The 18,821-nt window shown below is 45.6% G+C and overlaps 1 protein-coding gene across 2 annotated transcripts; it reads left to right on the top strand.

Moving 5' to 3' along the window:
- Positions 1–4,461: 4,461 nt before the first annotated feature.
- Positions 4,462–17,456, top strand: ZSCAN25 (zinc finger and SCAN domain containing 25). Of its 2 annotated transcripts, none has more exons than XM_004462679.4 (6): positions 4,462–4,738; positions 7,313–7,729; positions 8,677–8,878; positions 9,509–9,600; positions 9,993–10,119; positions 15,170–17,456. In XM_004462679.4, exons 2-6 carry the CDS (start codon positions 7,343–7,345, stop codon positions 16,015–16,017), a joined length of 1,656 nt encoding a protein of 551 aa, XP_004462736.1. In that variant the 5' UTR covers positions 4,462–4,738; positions 7,313–7,342; the 3' UTR covers positions 16,018–17,456. The 2 variants fall into 2 exon arrangements, with proteins under 2 accessions (XP_004462736.1, XP_004462737.1); XM_004462680.4 differs by having other exon boundaries at positions 4,462–4,674.
- The last annotated feature ends 1,365 nt before the right edge of the window (positions 17,457–18,821 follow it).

The following is an 18,821-nucleotide window of genomic DNA, read 5'->3' on the forward strand; positions in this document are numbered from 1 at the left end:
ACCTCAAAAACCCAGTCTGGAGGGCATAAGGGGATGGAGGAATAATTCAAGATGATCAGGTGATGTAGCTTTTGTTAAAAAAACAAAACAAAACAGAATCTAGCCCCCCAGAAGGTCTTTGAATTAACAACATTAAAAAAAAAAAGTGGAGAGCAGATGTAGCTCAAGTGGTTGAGCACCTGTTCCCTGGTACCTCCTGAAAAAAAAAAAACAAAACAAAAAATAAGCAAATGAAAAATTGACTCTCATTGGGAAGCAGATGTAACTCAATGGTTGAGCAATGCCTTTTTTCCATGTACAAGGCCCTGCTTGGTTCAATCCCTGGCACCTCCAAAAAAAGAAAAAAAGGTGATGTCTTGAGACAAAAGTATGATTTAGTGCCGGAAATTTTTCTTAAATGTATGTTTGGGGGATGGGGTGGGGGTGGTTAAAGATGAAGGCTCTCCCGGGGTTGAGATCCCAGGTCTGGAAGCCTGAGCCCAGTGAGTTCATGCCTCTGGGTTAGTTAGCCAGTTGGCATGGAGGCTTTCCATCCTCTCACCAGAGCTCATAGTATGGGGAACACCCAGCTCCCCAGCTACGATGGATGGAGCTGAGGAGTCCTGCTGCTTATGGGGCAGTGGTGGCAGAACAGTGAGCCCAGCACTTTGCTGGCCTCATACCTACCCTCTGTCCCAAAGATACAAAGTAGCAATGGTTCCCCACTTCCTTCTCTAAAGAACACATATGGAAAGAGCTCTTAGAACCCAAGCTGTTTTTGTCCCTGTGGAGAGGGGATGCAATGGAAATGGCTAGAGTCAAGGGGACTCTGTCATCGCTATTGAATAATGTTCACTAAAGGTTGAACTTGTGCACTTGTACCATGGGGTACCCAGAGGTAGCAGAATCAGTTCCTGCTCTCCAGAGCATCACTCCCAAGCTGGGGACTGAAGTCATCATATAAACCAGAGAAACTAACTCCCACCAGGTATTTTACTTAGATTATTTGGAGTTTCCTATTATGTTTTTCTCTAAAAGTTTTCTTGGGACTTTCTTATAGGGATATGGTGACAGCCTAGTTCTGAGTCTTCCTCCTCAGAAAATATACTAGAGCAATAATGAGCAGTAAAACTAGGATCAGAGAAAATCTGCCAGCTCCAAAATATGTATTTTTTGCCCCAAACACCCCCAAACCAGCAGAGTCAGTATGGGAAGGCATGCAACAAGCAGATTGGCATGTTAGGTACAGTGAGGTTGAGAGACTATAGAGGAGTTTTAGTGGTAGAAGATTCCAAAAATCATTAGCAAATACTAATTTTTAGAAGTCTGGAAGGGACCCACTCTGCGATGGAATGGCTGTGAACAGGATTAGGAACAAACACGGGGGCATGAGTGTTGGAGAGATAAAGAAGGTATGGAAAGTACATCGGGGGGGGGGGCATTAAAGGAGAAGATAGAAGATTTAAGGAAGATCACCTTGGAAGGCAATTCACAATATCCTTGATAACCATGACTGATGGTGAATGGAAGGAAGGAAATGAATGATAGAATGAGTCCTTCTAAACCAAATTAGAATATGAGACTCACAGGAATCCTGGCTTTTGTTTAAAGAAACAATCAGATAACAGGAGAATATGAAATGGGAACTGATAAAACTCAGGAAAGAATTGGGGGGGGGGCGGGGAGCATAAATCATAAATTACAACAAGCACCAAAGAGAATAGATATTATAGGAAGAACAGAAGGGGACATAAGGGATTAGTATAAGAAAAGTAAAGAAAATGAAATAAAAGGATTAGAGAAGAGGTGAAAAGACAGGCAAAGGGGATGCAATATATGTAAAATTGGAGACCCTGAGGCAAAAAACTGAAAGGAACAGAACAAATATTTAAGCTATATAATTCAAGAAGACTTCACTGAAATATTCAAATCTACCTATTGAAATGCAATAATATTTATTTGGGAAAGTTAATACAGAATGGTGAATCCCTTCTATCATGGGGCAGTGCTTTTTTTTACTGGAATAGACACTCTCTGTGGATATGGAAATACCTTCCCTGCCCTCAGTGCTTCTGCCAAAAACTACAGAGATTCTGGTTAAACATTTAGATTTGTTTTTTTGCAAGTTGGATAGGTAAGGTACAGCATCCTGCTACCACAAGTAAAATTGAGCATATTTTTCATATGTTTAATAGCCATATTTTTTTCTATGAACTCATTTTTCTACTGGGCTTTTGGCCTTTTTCTTTGCAATTTCTGGGCACTCTTTACTGGGGAGAATAACCCTTTGTGATGTGAGTTGTAAATATTTATCCCAGTTTGTGTTGTGATCTGTCTTTTGATTTTGTTTACAGTATTTTTTCCAAGCAGAAGTTTTTTGTTTTTATACAGTAAAATTCTTTTCTTTTGGCTTCTGGATTTGTTATAACTAGAACTTTGCCATTTCAAGATTATAAAAGAATTCACCTGTGCTCTCTTTTGACACTTTAAAAATGTTTCATGTTTACATTTTAATATTTGATCCATTTGGAGTTTGCCCTGATATGTGCTATAAGATATGGATACAACTTTCTCTTTCCAGATAACCAGTTATGTTTTTAAAAGTTGATTCTTATCCTATTTGTTAGAGGTTTGCAATAATTAACAAGCTGTAGCTCAGTTTCCCCTGATATGCAATGGGGATATGCGGGAGGGCTAAACCCCTCTGGCATAAGCCTATGGGCATGGCACTTCCCCACAGGTTAAACAAAGAAACCACGGTAGAATAGAGGGGGGAGTAAAGGGAGATGGAGACCTTCACTATCTGCATATCAGGGGAAGATGAAAATCTTCAATACCTGCATATCAAAGGGAGATAAAGAAATCCTTTACTCCCTGCAGATCAAAGAAACGCCTGCTCCTCCAGCATTCCAAGAAAATGCAACTTCCTAACCCACTACCCTCTAGCCATACAAGGGAAAATTTTCACCTCTAGGGCTTCCTATTGGCCCCTGCACCTCATTCGGACCCTCAGCCCCCTCCCACCGACTATCATTTCCCCACCTAGGAAGGTTCTGTATAAATTCAAATCCCCTCCTTCCAGGAGTGGGCTGAAGTCTGTTCTTCAGACCCGCTTCTTTGGGAGAGCTTCTCAATAAATTCTCTGCCTGTGGTCATATCAGTCTCCGTGTCCCAGTGAACACCGCTTGTCTCTACCACTATTGATATGTGACCTTTGCAATTTACACATTACTCCAGACTCCCTTATCCTCCAGATTTAGTCAATCCTCAAACCTTGCCACTTTTACCTCCCAAATAGGTTTCACACTAAATTCTCCTTGCAATTCCTCTGCTCACTGACTTCCTCAGTTCCATCTCTTACCATTTCCCTCTGGTTTGCATCATTTAATTTGTTTTTACCTCAACTGTCAGTGGTCTCATTACCTCACCTTCCTTCCCTCTTCCTCAGATTTTCTGGCATGTTCCTTAGCATCCTTCTAAAATCTTTAAATATTTAAACTTTTCAGGGACTTCTCATTGCCTTTATTTTTAAAGATTTATTTTTTATTTCTCTCTCCTTCCCCCCTCCCCCAGTTGTCTGCTGTGTCCATTCGCCTTGTGTTCTTCTGTGTCCATTTGTATTCTTGTCAGCAGCACTGGGAATCTGTATCTCTTTTTGTTGCGTCATCTTGCTGTGTCAGCTCTCCGTGTGTGTGGCACCACTCCTGGGCAGGCTGCACTTTTTTCACGTGGGGCATCTCTCCTTATGGGGTGTATTCCTTGCGCGTGGGGCACTCCTACGTGGGAGACACCCCTGCGTGGCATGGCACTCCTTGCATGCATCAGTACTGCGTGTGGGCCAGCTCGCCACATGGGTCACGAGGTCCTGGGTTTGAACCCTGGACTTCCCCTGTGGTAGGCAGAACTCTGTAAATTGAGCCAAATCCGCTTCCCCACCCATTGCCTTTAGGGTATCATTCAAAACCCGTAATTTAGCCAGCTGCTCTAGGAGCTCTTAACTGTGTGGAAATGCCAGTAATTCCTCCTCCCTAAGTGGTACTCCTCTGCTAGCGACACCCTCAGCTCACTTTTTGGTTCATTCTTCAAAACTGAGCTCGAAAGCCAGCTCCTCCAGGAAGCCAACCCTGCCCTCCTTTCCACCACACACACATACACACTACACCGGGTGGAGACCCCATAATACTGGTGCTTCTCTTCATCGCAGTGCACCCAAAGCGGGGAATAAATACTTGAAGACCGCCTGGACCCTGAAGCCCCTTGAAGGAGGGGCCGTGTCCGAGTCCGTGCAACAAAGAGAACGCAGCCCGGCAACCGAGAGCGGAGGAGGGCCGTGGGCCACGCGGCAACGAGCTCCCAGCCACCGGGCAGCAAGCAGACAGCTCACGCGGCGAGCGACCATCGAGACTCAGCGACCTCCGGGATTCCTAGAGAGGAAACGGAAGGGGCTTTTCCTTACAAGCCGGTCTGACAGCGTCCCGGCTCACTTCCGGTCCGCCTTGGGCTCGGGCAGGCGGGACGCTGCTGCGGGGCTCGGGGTGAGAGCGGGGCGAGGGCTGCGGCGGGCGGCGGGGACTGGTTGTGGTGCCACTGCGGACTTCGGCGGCGGCGGGGCTGAAGAGGAGCCGGGAGCTGCCTCCCGCGGCCCGGAGGCCCTCGGTGTCGGGGACCGGAGGGCCCGCGCCGCAGCAGGCCCAGGTAGGAGCGACGCGCATCCCGCCCGGCCCAGGGTGGCTTCACGCAGGTGTTCGCGAACCCGAGGGTATGTCGAACCAAATCGGAACTCTTTGAAAAGTGAAAGTAGTCGTTTTAGAACAAGGCTTAGGACACTCCTATAAAGGATAACTCTGCAGCACCTTTTCTTTGTCAAGCGCCAGAGCTACAAAGATGAATGAGGACCTTTCCTGCCTTCTGGGAATCTGGTCGAGGGAGACACGTTGGTAAACATTTGCACTGTAGTGTGATAAATGCGGTAGCGGAGATGTGCCTTAGGTGCAAAAGCATGAAAGAGAAATCTCAGTTGTTGCAGCAGACAGAACGAATAGTCTGAAAATATAAAATACGGAGATAAATGCACGTACCCCCGATAGAATATTAAGCGGACGCTTTGGACGTGCCTCTAGCTAGTTCTCTGCTAGTTCCTGCTATAAATAGTTTTCATTCTCTGTTCTCGTTAGGTTATCTTTCCCTTTTCATGCAGGCTCTTCTCTTTCAACTTCCAGTCTTCTCCCGAGCCTAGGTACCCCTTCCTCTAACATGGAGGTAAATTGTACTCATCCTCTAGTCCAGTACAACCTCTTCTTTCTCATGAACATTTGGACCTACACTAATCTTTCTCTTTTTTGACTTCCTGTTTTTCTTATTTTTACCATTTATTTTAGGAGACAGACCTGTCCAGACATCCAACCTCTTACACTCATTTTTTTTTTTTTAATCTGAAAAGGAGTGGGAGTGGTACCGATCATACAGAACTGTTTTAAATATTAATGAGAGAATGTGTTCACATGCTTTCCAAATGATAAAGCCTATAGAAGTTCACAAGCTTTCAATTAATTGTAGTAATGGTATATATGCTGCTCCATTGTTTTCGTTAAGCCAGACACACCATTACATCCAGGTTACCAGCAAATTTAATTCTACCTCCAAAATATATCTGCCTTTGCTTCTTTGCCACCACCCCAATCTAAGCCACTTTCATCTTCTGCTTGGACCACTGTCAGTGCTGCTTCCCTTTTTGCTCTCTTTAAACTATTCTCTGTTCACACACAGCAGGCAAATGATCTTTGTGAAACACGTGGCTTCCCATTGCTATAAGAAATAAGAATAAATCCCATAATCCCACAGTGTAGCCCAGGCCCTGGCTAATCTGGTTTCTGCTTCTCCCTCTTCTCATGCTGCTTTGCCCCTCAACCACTAAACTGACTGGACTGGACATGCCAAGAAATTTCTAGCCTCGAGGCTTTAGCCTAGAATGCCCTTGAATGCCTGGCTCATTCTCATCCTTTGGATCTCGGCCTAAGTGCCATTCCCTCAGAAAAGCATTCTCCAAGTCCACCATCCCCCAATATCGGAGCACCCCATTTTTTTCCTTTCTAGAACTTATTCCATCTATAATTTTTACTTATTTGGTTTTTTTGTCTACTGCACTAGTATAGAAGCTCCAAGAGGACAAGCACCATGACTGTCTAGCTCTCTATTGTATTTCTAGTTTCTGAGTGCCTGGCATATATGTGTGTTGAATATATATTTCCTTTAATGTGGGAAGAATGGGCCCTGGTGGCTAACCAAATTATAACCCTCTTACACTGTTCTTTGATTGTTGTGTTATCTCCCTAGAGACATCCTAAGCTATTTGTGAGTATAAACTAAATCCTACACATTTTTTTTTTTTAAGGTACTGGGGAACCTGGGACCTCATATATGGAAAGCAGGCATTCAGCTGCTTGAGCCACATCTGTTCTCCAGAGCCTACACATTCTAAATTTACCTTCTGCATGTGCTAGGTGCTTAACAAATACTAACTGAATTGAATTGACATGACTTTCAGTGCACATGTTCAGTCTTTTGAAAATGGTTCATAGAAGGTAATTTCCATGTTGTCCAGTAGGATGTGTATAAATGTAGGACAAAACTGGGACTGGTAGACCTTTCGTGTGTTTCGTATTTTTTTTTTTGTCTTTATTTATTTTTTTAATGTTACATTCAAAAAATATGAGGTCTCCATATACCCCTCACCCCCCTCACCTCACTCCTCCTCCCATAACAACAACCTCCTCAATCATCATGAGACATTCATTGCATTTGGTGGATACATCTCTGAGCACCACTGCACCTCATGGTCAATGGTCCACATCATAGCCCACACTCTCCCACAGTCCACCCAGTGGGCCATGGGAGGACATACAATGTCTGGTAATTATCCCTGCAGCACCACCCAGGACAACTCCAAGTCCCAAAAATGCCCCCACATCACATCTCTTCCACTCCCTACCCCCAGCAGCCACCATGGCTACTTTGTCCACACCAATGCCACATTTTCTTCGATTACTAATCACAATAGTTCATGAATAGAATATCAGTAAGTCCACTCTAATCCATACCCTATTCCTCCATCTTGTGGACCGTAGAAGGGCCGTGTCCACTCCACATCTATATCAAGAGGGGGCTTAGATTCCATATGGATGCCGGATGCCGTTCTCCTGCTTTCAGTTGTAGGCACTCTTGGCTCCCCGGTGTGGTGGTTGACCATCTTCACCTCCATGTTAGCTGAGTGGTGTTTCGTATTCTTAAAAGGTCATTTATGCTGTTATCATTGCCTGTCTGGTCTTCTCAACAGATCCTCAGTCTTCTCAGAGGGAGCGTGAAGATGCTTAAAGAACATCCAGGGATGGCCGAAGATCCCCAGCAGCAAATGGGTGTCCCTGTCGTGAAACTGGAGAAAGAACTGCCCTGGGGAAGGGGAAGGGATGACTCTAGTCCTGAGACTTTTCGTCTGAGGTTCCGGCAGTTCCGCTACCAGGAAGCAGCAGGGCCCCAGGAAGCCCTCAGGGAGCTGCAAGAGCTTTGCCGCCAGTGGCTGAGGCCGGAGCTGCACACCAAGGAGCAGATCCTGGAGCTGCTGGTGCTGGAGCAGTTCCTGACCATCCTGCCCCGGGAGTTCTGTGCCTGGATTCGGGAGCATGGCCCAGAGAGTGGCAGGGCCGTGGTGGCCATGATGGAGGACTTGACCAAGAAGGCACTGGAGGCCAAGGCGGTGGGTGAGGAGGGGTCTCCAGGTTTTGTTTTGTCCGTGCGGGAAGGGGATTTTTAAAGAACGGAAAGGTTTGAGGAAGCACTGGGAGTGGATGAGGTTCTGTTCCCAGACTCCCTGAGGTATTTGGGGGGGGGAGGGGCAGTGGATTTTTCAGCAAGAAAAGCCATTTCCAGGGGGAGGTGCAGGGATGTGGAAGGACATTTAGCCTCATTTTTGGTCATTGGGGCAGAGGCCTGGCCCTGTTTTCTTTGGGAGTCTCAAATCCAAGGAGGGCAATTGGGATTGTTTTCAAGGTCCCTTGTAGACTCAGTCCCCTTTTCCCTACAAATGATCATCATTCTTAAGTTGATGTTCAATTTCCCCACTGCATCCACTGCTGGCTTCCTATATAATCCTAAGGGACTTTTAAAATTTTTTACTCCTAATTCAGGAGCTTAAAAGTGGACCTGAGTTTATGTAAGTGTGTCTCTGGGGGAAAGCCCTCTGAATTTTCCTTGCTATTTTCAGAGTAATTTTTTTCATTAGGTAATTCATAGCAGAGAGTCTGGGCTTTGTATATTTTATTTTTAGCATCTCTAACTGGGATTTTCCCCCCCAGCTGTGTGTGCACTGTGCTAAAGTTCCTCTCAACCAAACAGTATTTGGTCAGTATGATGTTCATGGTGGAATTTATCAGTGTCAAGGCAGGCAGCTAGACCCTTGCAAAATGCCATGGAGAGAGAAAAGCTGCTCCCAGAGCCTGATCGAGAAAGTTTAACTTCTTTTTCTCGGATCCCTCCTCACTGATGCCTGGGAAAGCGCTGAGCTGGCTTTTGACAACCCCCCCACCCCCCCACTCCCATGGCTGGAGTAGCTCTCTTCTCCGTTTTCTTGTTAGCTTTAACTCCCCTCCCTTTATGACAGCCTTACGCAGACCTCCTTCTAATGGTATTGGGAACTGTTCTTAGGTTCCATGCCATGTGCCGGGAGAGCAGGAGGAGACAGCACTTTGCAGAGGCCCTTGGGAACCAGATGTCCACCTGGGGCCAGTGGAGGTGAAGCCCGAGTGGGGCATGCCCCAAGGGGAAGGAGTTCAAGGCCTTGACCAAGGCACCGAGGAGCAGCTCAGTCAAAACCCCGGAAATGGGACCCAGGCTTTCCAGGAGCAGGGTAAGATGCACACAGTAAGGAAGTGAGAGCACAGAAACTCTGCTTTGCCGTCTGCCCCCCTCCTTTTCCTTTAGAAAGCCATCAGTAAATAAACTAAGTTGCTCAAAAGGTGTGACTGAGTTCCTGACTACTCCCTCCACTTCAGTAGGAAGCAGATGAAGTGAAATTGTTTTCTGGCTCTTGACTCTTTGGTTCTTGAGGGGTTATCTGGAATCATATTCTCTTATCATTTTCCCTCCTGTCCTTTCCCTCACATCACTTCTAGAAATCACCAGGAAATATGCAGCTGACATATGAAGGGATAATTTTAAAGGTAGGCAGACAAACCATAGCCCTAAGAATAACATGGGACTTTATTTGGTACTGAATTTCAAAAGCATTCTCCCTGAGTGTGACTTGGGAGCATGAATAGTCCTGAAAGGACAGGGCATGTTGGGTTGGGACCATCTTCCCAGCTGAGTGTGGGTTAGGGTACACCCAGACCCCTGGTTTGGAAAAGTGTCCACCCACAGTGATTGCTGGCCGGTGTGTCCTTATGGTCCCTGAGGTTGGTGTGTCAGGCAGTGGACACCTTTGACTGAGCTAACTGCAAAACAAAGTAAACCTTCTTGTGCTTTTTTCCCTGCTCAGCTCTGCCTCTTCTTCAGGCTGGCTCCGGCCTCCCAGCTGTGAACACCGGGGACCAAGAGATGGCAGCTGGGTTCCTGACAGCTGGATCCCAGGTGAGCCGTGAGTGTGCCCTTCTGCAGATCGCAACGTTGCTTTGAGTGAGGTTCCCCTTCCCCAGGATTGCTCTGCACAGCAAAGAGCCATTCATGTGGTCAGGTTATTCTGTCTTTCAGTTCTGATGGACACAACAGCTTTGTTTCTCTCCTTTGCTGTCCCTACTTGTAAATTTGCATTGACCCTTATGCCAGGATATACCCTAGATTGACTCAGTGATGTTACTTGTAAAACCGAGGAGGAAGACTACTGAGAGGAAGCCCATAGCCATGATCTTCATGTCTTCCTGCACTGCTTTTCCCTTGAGTGGTGGCCACTGTGTTCCCTCCTGCATTTAGACTCAGCCAGTAGGGATTATTTCTTGGTCCAGAGCAATCTCCTCTTGTTTCAGGGGCTTGGGCCGTTTAAAGATATGGCCCTGGGTTTCCCCGAGGAGGAGTGGAGGCACGTGACCCCAGCCCAGATCGACTGCTTCGGTGAATACGTGGAGCCGGAGGGCTGTGGGGCTTCATCTCCAGGTAAGACTTCGTTTTCACCCCACAGACAAGAAACAAAGACTTAAAAATTTACAGGTCAGGTTCTTGTCAGAGCCCAAAGACTTCAGAGTCTGTTGCTGCTGACAGAGAAAGGGGATTTCATGGCCAGAGATGTAAATGGATTGCGAAGAAAGAGGATGGACCAAGACATATAAGGAACTGGCTGGATACATTCCTGTGTTGGAGAAGAACCAGACAGTGAGCAGCGAACAGGAGGCAGTTATTTGGGCTGAAATGAGACAGGTCGGTCCTTAGGATTCTCCGACCCCCCACTTGGTATCCATGATGGACGGGTACCCAGGGCTTGAGAGATGCAGGTGCATCACCTGATCGTGTTCATTCAGCAGGTATTTGTTGAGAACTTGCTGCATACAGATCCTGTGTTAGAAGCTTTCTGCTGGGCCAGGGAAGTGGGCAGGACTCACGTACGTGAAACCGTCAGAGTCTGCAGTGTGTGTAGGGGAGGGCACTAGGGTGTGCGGCAGGATTGAGAAACAAGGAGTCCATGTGGACCAGGGTCTTAGAGCAAGCAGAGCCCAGGCCTTGCCTGCCTCAAGTGGCCAGGTTTGAGCAGCTTTGGAGAGTGGGAGCATACAGCCATCTCATCCGCAGGAGGAGCAGCAGGAGAGGAGGAGGCACGAAGAGTGAGCTGAGAGCCGAGTGGAGCGAGGGTTCAGGGAATGGGAAAGCCGGGAGGCCTTAGAGGGGCTTGCTGACCACTGGAGTAAGAGGGTGTTGGATGAGCCCTGGTGGATGGGATGGGGAGAATGCTAGAAAAGGAAATAAAGCATGCTGCAGAAAGGCCCTCTGCTTGGTGCCTCTCTAATCCTCTTTTTCCTTTCATAATCTGTACTGACCCAACCTCACGTTTTTCCCGCGTGGAACTTTGTTGAGGGATGATGGAGAATATAACCATACTTCTTTCAGGGCTTGAGAGAATAGTGACTTTGGGCAACTCACTTTCCCTTCTTAAATGCTATTTTAGCTTTCTCAGTTGTAAAATAGGGATACTCATAAACACTACTCTTGGAGTTGTAAAGGTTAAATGAGATAATACATCCAGGCATTCAGCAAGCCTGGCAGTGTTAGGTACTTTTGTTAATTGTATTGATATTATTAAATAATTCCTTTATGAATCAGTCAGCATTCATTCACTTATTCATCCCCAAATATTTATTTGGCACTTACTGTGTACCCAGAATTCTCCCACTCACTATGAAGAGTTGAAATAAAGGTGTGCACCCTAAGGCCCTTCCAGGTAAGGCGAAGAGCCTAAATGCATGTGCTTATAATCCATTGTGGAATAACGGGGTGAGCACTGGGCTGGGTGGGGGTGGCAGGGGTCCAGTGCAGGGTTGTCACTCTAGGACAGTGATGGAAGTAACAAAGTTACCCCATGTTTTACATCGAGATGTAAAGTTTCTCTAATGGCAGAGGATGTAGAAACCCTCAGAGGTGACTGCGCAAACCAGGAGCTCGTGCAGTGTGCCCGGAAGGAGGGGCCAGCACCCAAGTCCCCTCAGGCAAATCTCTACTTCATGGGGTAAGGATTCTGCCCTGCCTGCCTAAGAGGGCTTCACACCTTTCTGGCCATTTCTGGCTCTTCTAGAGTCTCTGGCTGTAATGCTGGCCCTCTCACCAGTTCTTTCTTTTGGAATAACCGAAGTATACCACCTGCCAACTGTCATCCTTCAAGTCTTGCTGTGATTCGCTCTCGCAATTCCAGCTCGTCTGTTAAGAGCTGGTTAGGATTGGGCCTGAGTTTCTTCATCTGTCAAGAAGCCTGGAGTATGCAGGAGGTGTTGCACCGGATGCCTTGTCAGATCCCCTTTGGTTCTTGTTCTGGTCTCATTATAGAATGGTGGAATACTAAACTTGTGGTCTGGATTGTCATTGCAGTAGGAGTATGAGTAGGATGCACTAGATTAGTTGGAGAAGGCTCAGATTGATATAGATAGAGAACTTGAGCAGGAATTTAGAAGACAATTTGGAATAATAGAGGCGGAATAGTGTGTACAAAAACATGAATGTAGGAATCAGTTGGTGTGTTCACAAGAGAGTGAGGGCACTGGCACGAAAGGTAAATTTTCAGAAAGAGTAAGAAAGAAGTTGGGATCAGTAGGGTAAGGCCAATCATTGAAATTATGGGCTCTCTCCTTTTAAAAAGTTTTCGTCACAGTAACCTGATACAGGCATTACTGTAGACAGATATTTGGCAGCAGGTTATAGTCAGCCTGGAGGTAGGAAGACCGACTGCGAGTGAATTGAAGTCCTGTGGGTGTGAGGGTAAGAGCAGGAAGCAGGATGGTGGCAGGAAGAAGGGGCTTCACCGAGATGTGTTTCCAAGGATTTGGTCAGAGATTTGTCAAAGGAGAAGAATGACAAGCGTCCAAGAGGAATCTAAGATTCTGGTTAGGGGACTGCAAAAATGACAGTGCTGCTGACAGAAAGGGGGGAAATGTTTTCCTAAGAGAGAGAAGGAGAATAAGGGTTTCATTTTTTGAATTTGATGTCCAAGTGGAGGGCCCCTGGAAATAGCTAGAAATCAGGTCCTTGATTGGGGCTAAAATAATACCACCTACCATTGCATGCCTGCTCTGTGTGTGCAGCAGCCTTGAGGAAAGTATAATCCACTTTGAAGAGGAAGAAGCTAGGATTCAGAAAGGTTCTTTTTTTTTTTTCCATGATCACACAATTATTCTATAGCCAATCCCATATCCAAACTAATCTCTGACTGCTAGGCCATCCTCTATCTACTAATGCATCTTTCTCCTGGGATCTTATTTGTGCTAGATATTTCTTTTTATTTTCCCCAGCTATATTTTCAACATTAATTGTAAACATTTTCAAACATGCAGAAAAGTTAAAAGACTAGGACAATGAACACACCTATCCCTTTAGATCCAACAGTTGTTACCATTTTGCTATATTTACTTTATCTGTTAATATGTATGAGTGTTTCTGAACAATTTGAAACTTGGAGACCTCTTCATCTTTTACCCCAAAATACTTCAGCATACATCTCCACAAACAATATTCTCAACATAGCCACAGGATCATAATTCTACCTAAGAAAATAAACATAAATTTCATAACGTATAACATCTAGCACATATGCAGATTTCCTCAGGGTCCAGTTAAGGTTCATACATTACATTTAGTTTTAAATTGACTATTCATCACATCCAATACTGGAGACCACGCAAAGGAACATCAGTCAAGTTAGTAGCTTGTGATATCTTATATCAATATAAAAGAATAAATTACAAACATATATGGATGGATCTCATAAGGATAATTGTATAACTCAGATACCACACAATGGGTTGGCCTAACAATGGGAGTTTATTAGCTCACAGGTTTGAAGCTAGGAGAAGTCCAAATCAAGGCACCATCAAGGCGATGCTTTCTTCCCAAAGTGTGTTCTGGGGCTGGCTGCCGGTGATCCTCGATCCTGGGCGCTTCTGTCACATGGCAGTGCACATAGTGACTTCTCCTGACCTCTCCCTTTTCTTCCAGGTTTTGTTGACTTTCAGCATCTGGCTGCTCCCTCTGTGGCTTCCTCTCACTCTGTGACCTTCCCTGTAAGGCCGGCAGTATTAGGATTAGGAGCCATTCTTGGCCACACCGCATCTGAATTAACGTCATCAAAAAATCCCATTTGCTAGGGTTCACGTCCACAGGAATGGATTAAGGACCTGTTTTTTGTAGGCTTCCCAGCTCCAAACCACCACAGTAATGTTGAACAGCAGAAGCCAGAACAGTGTATGAATCAGTTACCTAAAATTCAAGAACAGGCAAAAGTGCTTCCAGCAGTACAAGTCAGTATAGCGTGTCACCCCTTGGAGCAGCTTGTAGTGCCTGGGAGGGCCAGGAGAGGGCCCTTGGGTGCTGGACATGTTCTGTTTCTTGAACTGGATGCTGTTGACACGGTTATGTGCACCAGGAAAACTCTGAGATTTACATTTACGTTTTGTACCCTCTTTCTTTTATGAAAAGTTTGCAAACCAGAAGCGTAAATCCTAAGTTATGTGCACTTCATATTTTATCAAGTCAGGAGCATATAATGTCAGTTTTCTTTCTAATGGTCTTGCCCAGAAGGACTCTCTCTTACCTCTAAGTGTGACTCATCTTTTTTTTTTTTATATCCCTCTTGGCCTCTTTGCTCCCCAGCACCCTTCTACCCCTCTCTCCTTTCCCCTTCTTTCCCTAGTTCTTCTACAAACAGTTGTTCTGTTAATTTAGAGAGAATGCAAGAGAGATCAGAGTGAGGACAGAAGGCTGAGGTTGGGACATTTCAGTGGCATTCATGGTCATTGCATTCCTAATAAATATGCTAATGCAGGGACCTCAGTGACAAACTGGGTTCATTCATTCATCCAGAGTAATGAGCATCTGCCTCGAGAGTCAGACCCTGTATGAGGCTTCCAGGATCCTGGATTAATAAACTTGGTTCAGTAGAGGGAGCAGAGTGAGCAGGGGCAGAGAGGTGAGAAAGCGTATGGAGAATATGGGGAGCTGCAAGTAGTTGGTCATTACTGAAATCGATTTATAATAAGTTGGGAAAGGCAAAACGTCTAGATGCATGTAGCTTTTGTTTTTATTCTTTTCTTTTTAGATGCATGTAACTTAGCACTTACAAGGTTACATAAAAACAAGGGCAGACTAAAGCCACTAATTGCGTTTATATAAGTGCTAAAGAGCCTATGGATAAGAGAATAATCAATAAGCAGGGGATGTTTCTTGGAAGAAATAATTGAGTTATATGTTCAAGGAAACAAAAGTCTGAATTGTAGGAAGTTAAGTGGGAAGGTGCTAAAACTTGACAGACGCTTCTGTAAAAGTCCTGGAGATGGAAAGAAGTAAAGAAGTCTGAGATTAGGGCCAGTGAAAGTAAAATATATTAAGATCATTGATCAAAGGAGAAACAAGACGTACTGTTAATGGGACACCCTTAGAAGCAAAGTTCTAACCTAGAGATTTTCTTTCGTAGCAACTACAGCACCAATCTGAATCTCCTTTCTCCCTGTAGGCCTTGGGAGCAAGGAGAAGGGGGTGAAAACCCAGCAGGAAGACCGGAAAGGGGCAATTGCTGGAATGACGCCAGAGAGGTTTGGGGAAGCCATTCTCCAGAGCCCTGAGCTTGGAAGGACCTGTGAGCAGCAGCCCAGTAGCTCTGTGGGAAACATGCCTGGGCTTCCTCCTCCTCAGCATGGCGTCATACCTCTGCCTGATGACCTCAAATCCCACAACTCCTTCTGGAAGCCTTTTCAGTGCCCTGAATGTGGGAAAGGCTTCAGTCGGAGTTCGAACCTTGTCAGACACCAGCGAACCCATGAAGAAGAGAAATCCTATGGCTGTGTTGAGTGTGGGAAAGGCTTCACTCTGAGGGAGTACCTCATGAAGCACCAGAGAACCCACTTGGGAAAGAGACCCTATGTATGTAGCGAGTGCTGGAAAACCTTCAGCCAGAGACACCACCTTGAGGTCCACCAGCGGAGCCACACAGGAGAGAAACCCTACAAGTGCAGTGACTGCTGGAAAAGCTTCAGTCGAAGGCAGCATCTTCAGGTGCACCGGAGAACTCACACTGGGGAGAAACCCTACACCTGCGAGTGTGGCAAGAGCTTCAGCAGGAATGCTAACCTGGCCGTGCACCGGCGGGCGCACACGGGGGAGAAGCCGTACGGGTGCCAGGTGTGTGGGAAACGGTTCAGTAAAGGGGAGCGCCTGGTCAGACACCAGAGGATCCACACTGGAGAGAAGCCCTACCACTGTCCTGCCTGTGGGAGAAGCTTCAACCAGAGGTCCATCCTCAATCGGCACCAGAAAACTCAGCATCGCCAGGAGACCCCAGGGGCAGTACGGGCACCCTGCTGAAAGGTCCAGCCCCACCCACCCCCCTTGCCTTTTCACTTTTTGTTAATGGAAGGTACTGGAGAAGGCAGCACTGACAAGTGGAGGGAAACCTCACTGGAGAAATGTCACTTGTCTTTACTCATGGAAGGGCTTGGTGGGGGTTAGGGGAGTGAGGGGGCAGGAAGGCATTTTGACCCATTTTCTTCCCACCCACTCTCGGTCAGAGGAAATGGGCAAGGCCTGGTTTATTTAGAGCCTCTGGAAAGCACAGCTTCTCACATCTCTTTCGCAAGTGGTGCTAACAGTTTTTCTTACCCGTTTGGGGGAAATTTTCTTGCCAGTTTCTGGAGTTTCAATTCAGGTTGAGGTTTTTCTCCTCCAGTCTCCTGAGAAAACCTTTAATAAAGGCAAAATTTTACCCCGTGTTGGCAGCTTGAACCTCATTTTCCTGAGAGCTATGTCCTGCCTGCAAGATCACTAGCTCAGACTCTCACTTTCCTCCCCCACTCTCTTTTTCATCTAACTAATACCTATTGAACACCTGCTCTGTGCCTGGTATTGGGAATACAGTGGTGAATGAGACTGGGTTCTCAGGGAGCTCTGACGTGGTGGACACACACAGGAATCACGTCCTCACACATGGTATTCCAGATGATGGCTGTGGGTGTGCTGGGCTCACCTGTTTGCCCTCACCACAGGCCCCCTGGATCCATTCCTACCCTATTGGGATCTTCCCTCAGGCAGCCTCATTTATTTTACTTTATTTTTAACCCCCTTTGTAACTATAACATTCTAACCTCATCTGTACAATTTCCTTTTCTCATTTCTTACACCATAACAACTATCAACACACCAACTGTTAGGAGAAGAATATTTTGCTATTGATCACTGGATAAACATGAGAGTATTTTTTCAAAACTCAATTCTTTAAAAAGATCTAATAACCGAGTCTGAAAGATGAACAAATATAAACACCCTATTCTTTTTGGCACTTTACATTTGATAAAAATGCTTTTCTCTGTATTTTCTTTTGATACAGTCCACAAATATTTATTGAGGCCCTCCTGTGTGCCAGAAACTGTTCTAGGTGCTTTCAGTACACCAGTGAACAAAGCAGGGAGAAAAATCCCAGACCTCATGGAGCTTCCATATCAGCGAATGTGTTTGATCTTCGGAACCACGTGCAGAGGGCCGTGGAGCCTCCCATGAATCCTCTGGACCTGGGATTGAGTTATATCCTGGGCCTGTCAGCTTCTTGTCCTGAGATGCAGTCATCATCTACATCTTGCTCCTGGCTCGTCTCTGTCGTCGGTGCATCTAGGTCCTTGTCATCTGAGACACTCGAGGTCCTGGACAAGTGGAGATGATGAGGTGGTAGCATCCTCTTTTGCATGAGTGTTTTCCTGTTTTGCAGGAAAAATATGTTTGTAGTCATTAAAAAAAATACATTTCTTAAAAAATGGGAAGATGCTTTATTTGTAACTGTTTAAGCCTTATATTCTTTTACTGTCACTAAAGGGTTTCCTTTTCTGTTTAAAATTTCGGAAACTGCCTATCTAGCATGGACTGCCCTAAGGTGTCACTGTAATGCTGTGCCTTGGAACACTGGCTGCCCAGTACGTTCTTCTGTCTTTCCTTGACGGTGTACTAAATTGCAAGATGTGGTTTGTTTCATGATGCCTCTTAATATTCTTTCACTGAGATTTTTTTTCCATTTTCCTTTAGAAAAACACTAATGACCTTAACGCAGAGTTGTATTACTCAATCCATTTGGGAACTTAGGCTTTTACTACCCGTTTCTTGGCAGGAGCCATCGCGTTTAATTTTGATGTGGCAAATGACCCTCTGGATCCATTATTTCCCCCATTAGGCTGCACAAAGCAGTGTATGTGACACATCCACACACAACTGCTGTCACTCCTCAGCGATGACTCCAAGGTCCATGTGCCAAATTAGCTCTTTTTTCCCACTTCCCAGAGAACCAGTTAAGGCTTACAGCCACTACCAGCCAAACCCAGTGGGTGGCGCACCTTAGCCTCTGGTTCCAGGTCTGTAGCAAGTAGGGGCTGACTTGGCCAGAGTTTGGCCTTCTCAGGAGGCTCCTGCCCATAGCTAGGCAGGGAGCCTGCGGGGCACAGCGGGTGGGGTGTTGCTCATCAATTCTCTGTTTTCCTGAATGTGGGATAGTAGGTTCCCTGCAGCCAAACCGGTTTCTGGGTTTTTAGCCAGTTGGAATCTTGACAGATACCTCAGTTGGGGCCAAACCTTGCTATCCTTCCTGCTTACCCTCTTCTGTCTGCTCTGAGGCCAAAGGTTATGAGCAATTTCTCAAAAACGCCTCAGATAAAAGGGATTTTTTCCTGTGCACTTGTGGAAGCCCTTTTGGTAGCTATTAGAATGTCAAATATTTTATTGTTTTCTGTATTTTTCTATTAAAATTTTTAGGAAAATTTCAAGCACATCTAAATCATCATGTAGTCATCATTCACCTTTATTATAAACTCATGGCCAGTCTTGTTTAAGCTTTCCCCCACCTCCTCCCCTTTTACCTCCCCTACTGAAGTATTTTTGGAGCAAATCCCAGATGTTTGTTTATAAACAAGTATGTACATCCACAAGGCAAGAACTCTTTAAAATAAACACAATACTATTATACCTGAAAAATTAGCAATTCTATAAAGTCAAAATATGCTACTGATGTTTATTAAAAAGCAATAATTTTTTAAAAAATTCTTTGGTTAGGATCCAAGTAAGACCCATACATAGTAATTGGTTGCTTTGTCTCCTAAGTCTCACAATCTAGAGTCGCCATCCTTTTTATTGCC

Source organism: Dasypus novemcinctus, chromosome 23 (genome assembly GCF_030445035.2).
Source record: "Dasypus novemcinctus isolate mDasNov1 chromosome 23, mDasNov1.1.hap2, whole genome shotgun sequence".
Classification (NCBI taxonomy): Eukaryota; Metazoa; Chordata; class Mammalia; order Cingulata; family Dasypodidae; genus Dasypus; species Dasypus novemcinctus.

Coding starts and splice junctions, on each gene's coding strand:
- ZSCAN25 (XM_004462679.4), top strand. CDS start 7,343: ATGCTTAAAGAACATCCAGGGATGGCCGAAGATCCCCAGCAGCAAATG. Junction 8,879..9,508: donor CCAGGCTTTCCAGGAGCAGG/GTAAGATGCACA, acceptor TTCCCTGCTCAG/CTCTGCCTCTTCTTCAGGCT. Junction 9,601..9,992: donor TCCTGACAGCTGGATCCCAG/GTGAGCCGTGAG, acceptor CTCTTGTTTCAG/GGGCTTGGGCCGTTTAAAGA.